Source organism: Notothenia coriiceps, unplaced genomic scaffold (assembly GCF_000735185.1).
Source record: "Notothenia coriiceps isolate Sejong01 unplaced genomic scaffold, NC01 NC01_scaffold00016747, whole genome shotgun sequence".
NCBI lineage: Eukaryota > Metazoa > Chordata > Actinopteri > Perciformes > Nototheniidae > Notothenia > Notothenia coriiceps.
In genome coordinates, this window is record NW_011349448.1 from 2,145 (window position 1) to 7,520 (window position 5,376).

General features: G+C 39.9%; 1 protein-coding gene across 1 annotated transcript; it reads right to left on the reverse strand.

Moving 5' to 3' along the window:
- Nucleotides 1-655: 655 nt before the first annotated feature.
- Nucleotides 656-3,138, reverse strand: LOC104949747 (DNA damage-inducible transcript 4-like protein). Its single transcript, XM_010776156.1, has 2 exons — nucleotides 2,852-3,138; nucleotides 656-1,797 (listed from the first exon to the last, which is right to left on the reverse strand). Exons 1-2 carry the CDS (start codon nucleotides 3,027-3,029, stop codon nucleotides 1,352-1,354), a joined length of 624 nt encoding a protein of 207 aa, XP_010774458.1. The 5' UTR covers nucleotides 3,030-3,138; the 3' UTR covers nucleotides 656-1,351.
- Nucleotides 3,139-5,376: the final 2,238 nt, after the last annotated feature.

Sequence of the window (5,376 nt, forward strand, 5' to 3'; positions counted from 1 at the left end):
GAGTTTCCATTCATTCAAGAGACGATGTAATGTCTAAATAAATCAACTTCATAGTATAACCCAAACATCTAAAAATAATTACCAAAAGAAAACTAGCAAAAGTGGTGAAATTGGACCTGCCATGTAAAGATAACTTAACTGACAACAGTGAGTAAACACATTGTTCACAGCTTTATGCTGTAGTGAGATGAATGGAAACCGTTTGAAGGTAGGGATCAGAAGAAAACAAATTTATTCTTTGTAAAATAATTGGCTGTAATGTAAATGAGGTGTTTCACTGAGTGTGTTATGGGCCGAAAAGTAGGATGTGGAGTTTGTTGTTGCTGAAATAGTATTGATACATCCCTGCTTGTCACTGAGCATGTAGCCAGGCTGTGCTACCGATAGAAGAAACCGGTTTGTGTAATGTGTGTTAGATGGAGTACAAAAACACATTTTGTACCTGTGAGATGGGTCATGTTGAGTGTTGTTTGGGTAGCTGATACATGTGTTCTGTTGTACATTTGTTAAATAAAAAGATTTGATCTAAACATAAATCAGAGTTGTTTTTTTTGGCCGTAGAATTAGTCTATGTAAGCATCTTATGTTGCAAACGTATGATGGCAATATTACACAAGTAAACTTTAAATGCAAGAATTGAGAAAAGAGACAAATATTAGTGTACATTTTTTTTTTGTATTTCACAAATCATAAATAACAAATACAGCATGTTCCAGGAGTGAGACCCGCCCAATCCTAGAGGATAGTTTTTATGTTTACAGTGTTCACTTTAACATTCAACAATTCTGTGCAGAATACTGTATTTATATCGGCAACAATCTGACCTGAGGCTCACAGTTAGACATTCAAACAAAACAAAAATCCACTTCGTTAGAGCTGGTAAAAGCTCCAATGCTCTAATTGGTCGATGGACAGAAAAATAATGAGCAGCTTTTTTGACAATTGTGCTTAAATGACTTTTTAATGCAATTTTCTCCATCTCAAATATGGAGACTACCTTACTTCCTGTGCTTTAAATCATACAAAATGTAATGTTTTTGGATGACAAAACAAGACATTTAAACAAAAAAACAAAACAGACATCACTTTGTGAACTGGAATCGCTATTTTTGTACTACTTTGACATTTTATTGATCCAAAGATTAATCAAAAAAAGATTCTGCAGATTCACTGATAATGAAAATAATTGTAAGTTGCAGCCCTAGCTAAAATATAACAGTATAACTCAGACATTTTTCAGTGCAGTATGCTAAACCTTGTGCATGTCGCCTGACATTTAACATTAAGTTGAAAATGAACATTCATACAAAAAAACGATGTAAACAGTGAAACAAGGGTTAACATTTCCCTCTTAGTAGAAATCATGGATGACGGGGCTGGCTGAGGAGTACAGCTTCCTCTTCACCAGCCGGTACTCCGGTCTCAGCTTCAACACTTTGTCACTCTCAAAGATGTGTTTGAGCGCCGGCCAGCCGTAGCTCTGATCTGCTCTGAGGATCACAGACAGTTCAAAGGTCGGGGTGACGCTGGGGTCGATGGAGAAGCTCCCCACCGGCTTCAGCCCCTCCTTGCCCTCCACGTACACCTTGATGAAGGCGCCCCTGAGGCCGCAGGGCTCATCAGCGGAGGAGCGCACCACGTCCTGCCCCACCCGGGCTGTCATGTGATGCGGCAGCAGCAGCACCTGGCAGAGGAGGGTGGAGGCTTTGGCTTCAGTGAGGCAGAGCTCAATGTGCCGGGTCACAGCCTGCTGCAGGACACGCTGCTCCTGCTCCACACCGGCATCCATCTGGGCAACTGTAGAAAGAGATCAGAGTATTGTTAGAAAATCTGGCTGCTAAATTAATATACATTTTAATCAAAATTGTAAATTTGACTGTTCTGACAACATTCTAATTGTAGGAAGTGCAATGATTGTTTAAGGCAGAATATGTGTTCAAATGCTGCAGAGATAAACTGGCGTATTCTACTACTATAAAATACGAGTCCACAAAATTAGCCAATTTTTTTATATTTCAATGTCTGCTGATATTTAAAGGGGACCTATCATACAAAATGCACCTTTGTACGTCTTTTACACATGAATATGTGTGTCAGGGAACTCACCAAGTGTCAGAAAACACAACTCTCTTTTCCTCCATACCCAAAATCTCTAAAAACGGGGCTGCAACGGATCTGATACAGACTGATACAGATTTGGAAAATAGTCTGACGTCAGTGAGGAGGAGCTCCCGCCTATATGTGCAACGCTCCACCAATCAGGGGAATGAGAGGTTGCCGTGGCATGGTAACAGCATGGTAACATGACGCTTGTAACTCGGCCCCCTCCTTTGCAGGGGGGCGTGGTCAGCTGCAGCTGATCTGTTTGGTATTTTGAAAAAGAAAACTTATAAATATACCTTATATAGGTATGGCCCTACAATATATTATTCAAATATAGCATGATAGGTCTCCTTTAATTTAACATCCAAAGCCAAAGCTCCACTACATCAAAGCATAAGAGATTGACCCCTGCTCTTTCATTTCACTTTTGTCACTACTTTTATCATGTGATGTCTTCCAATAGTGCACTCAACTTCAAGAGTCATCAGAATAAAAAGAATATATCAGCACTGAGGAGAGGCAGTGAAGGCATCATCAGCTGATCCCAGACCTGCATCAGTTACATCAGAAACATCCCCATCAGGTCAGCTCACTGATGTGTTCGTCCGCCTAATTAGAAAGTTCTAGATCCTACAATATAGGTCATCGCATTAATATAAAAAATGACTGCCGATAATAACTGAGTACATCATCACTTGTTGAATAACCTTTAGCAGTTTTATTTACGAAACTATTTTTAACAACTTACCAGGTGAGTTGTCCCTCTCATCGCTGCTTTCGACGCTGCCCCGCCGGGCGGAGCTCGTGCCTCTCCCCGGGGATGTGAGCTGGAGGAAATATTTCCCGATCATCTCCAAGACACTTTCTTCCTCCGACAGGTCGAAAAGCCCCGGGTTTCCAAAGAGCAGAGCCGCGGTATACACCATCCTGAATCCCGTTTGTGAAGCTCCAGTTTCTCCTCCTGTCGTGTGGTCGTTTTCTTCTCCATGTAGTAACGTTAAGACTTACCGGCTGTAGGGGCGAGTGGAGGTTTTATACCGGAGGTGCGCTCGGTTGCATCAGCTGAGCTCCCGTGTGGGCGGGGCTAACTGTGTGGCTCACGCAACATGTCTGGGCATTGCACAGAGGCCTGTGGACGTTTAGAGACAATAAGGCCTACTTTTATTTTCCTTTTCTCTCGTGTGTCGTGTGTCTCGTGTGTCTCATCTATATTATAGCTGATAATAATAAATAGTGTAATGTAGCTTTTAAGATGACATTTTGTTAAGTATTGTACTTATCTACAGGTTTTTGACTTTATTTCCTCTGTTTATGTATTTCTTTTTTTACTCCACAATACTTCACAGAAGAGATTTTAAATTTGGTGTTTGACTTAATATATGAAAAAAACATACACTTGTTTTTAAATGTGTAAATCAGTTAATTAATTACAAGCATTATACAGGCAAGCATTTGATTCAACACATATGCAAATTGAAGTTTCCATAAATAAATAGATATTTAATAGTTATGTAATTTTTTTTACCAGGAATAAAATGATAAACAAAAAGTAAACCCACTTAATATAAAATGCTTACTAAGGAAGCAAAAATTAGCTCAATTTCAACCAACTACACTTAGGCTGCTTAAACATTAAATGCACCTTGATCCTAAAATATAATGTTTAAATAACAATACAACACTCAAAGTCATTGCTTAATTAATGCTTTTACCTTCAATACTGAATCAACTCAGGTAGATTAAATGATTTCACATGTATTATTTCACTTTGTATGATTTTTAATAAAGGTTGTTTTCTTGGTATAAAGTATTTGTACTTCTCCCATCACTTTTGAAAGACCGAATGATATAAATGTTCATTAAAAACTTCTGATGGATTAAATGGCCTCAATCTGCGATGGAAATCTACCAGCATGACTATTATATAGGTTAATCTAGATCAGGGGTCTCCAACCTTTCTTCATCTGAGAGCTATGTTGAAAAAAGTGAAAGTGGCCAAGAGCTACTTGCATCACATCGCTTACATTTATTCACATAGCCCTCATCAGTTGAACTTCACATCAAGGTCCAAGAAAACGACAATTTCTCACATATTATTATGGCCCACATATAGGCCTATGGCCTACAGCTCCTCATATCTGTTCAGAAACTAGACAAAACAAGTACAAACCACAGACTGTCTGTGTGATGACGAATACAGTCGCTGGTTTATTTATGTCTGTAGGCCGTTGTCGTGAGTGTGGACGGAGCATATACAACGTTAGCTTCCAATCTCCAATCTCCACTCAGAAAACACGCATTTAAAAAAAAAAAAAGAAGGTTTTTAGCCTGCAGTCTTGTCTGCAGACCGGTATCAGTATGTTGTTACTTCGGCATCATTTTGAAACGTGTATTACAATTAAATCACGGTCTATATGTTCATTTGTTGTAATTGTAGCCCCCTTGCCAGCGATTCTCTCTGACCATTCAGCAGTCGAGTGTTTACGAAAAAGTAGCCCTGAGCCGGAACTAGCCCTAGTGGAAAAGCACCTCCGGTGAATGCGGAAGCTTTTTGTAACGATTCTTGTGTTATGTCACGTTTTTAGTTTTGTATGTCTTTTATTGGGTTTATTTTGCTGTTCGGTTCTCCCTGTCATGTTCTCCTCCTTGTGTATTGTCTGGTCCCTCTCCCTGTGTTTTTACTCCCTGTCGTTAGTTTCCCTGGTGTGTCTAATTGTCTGAGTGTGTTCACCTGTTGCCCTTGTGTTTCTCCTCCCCTGCCCGGCTGTTTCTCTTCTCGTGATTACCCCTCCCTGTATTTAGTCTTGTCTCTTCCTGTGTTCAGTGTTGGTTCGTCTTTTGTTGGTGACTGAGTTCACCGGGGAGTGTTCTTTTTGTCCGAGTTATTATTATCCTTGAAATAAAGGTGATATCAGTGTTATCTGCATTTGGGTCCTGCTTGCTTCACTCACCGTAACACTTTTTTCCTCCTGCCTTCACAAACGTTACACTAGTATTTATCAACTGAAAATAGCAAGAGGACATTCATACTCTGCAATCCAAGACTTGATTATATCCACCAAAAACCTGACATGGTGCTAACGTTTTTTTTAACATAAATCCATGTGTGTCTGAGCCGCAGCGACACGGACTGATTCAGGTGCATTTATTGTCGTCTGATTTTTTCCACAGTCTGTGAACCGCAAGCCGCGATCTGAAAGCTGCCCGATCGACGTGTTGGAGACCCCTGATCTAGATTAATATAGGTCAATGTGTTCAAAATATAAAATATGC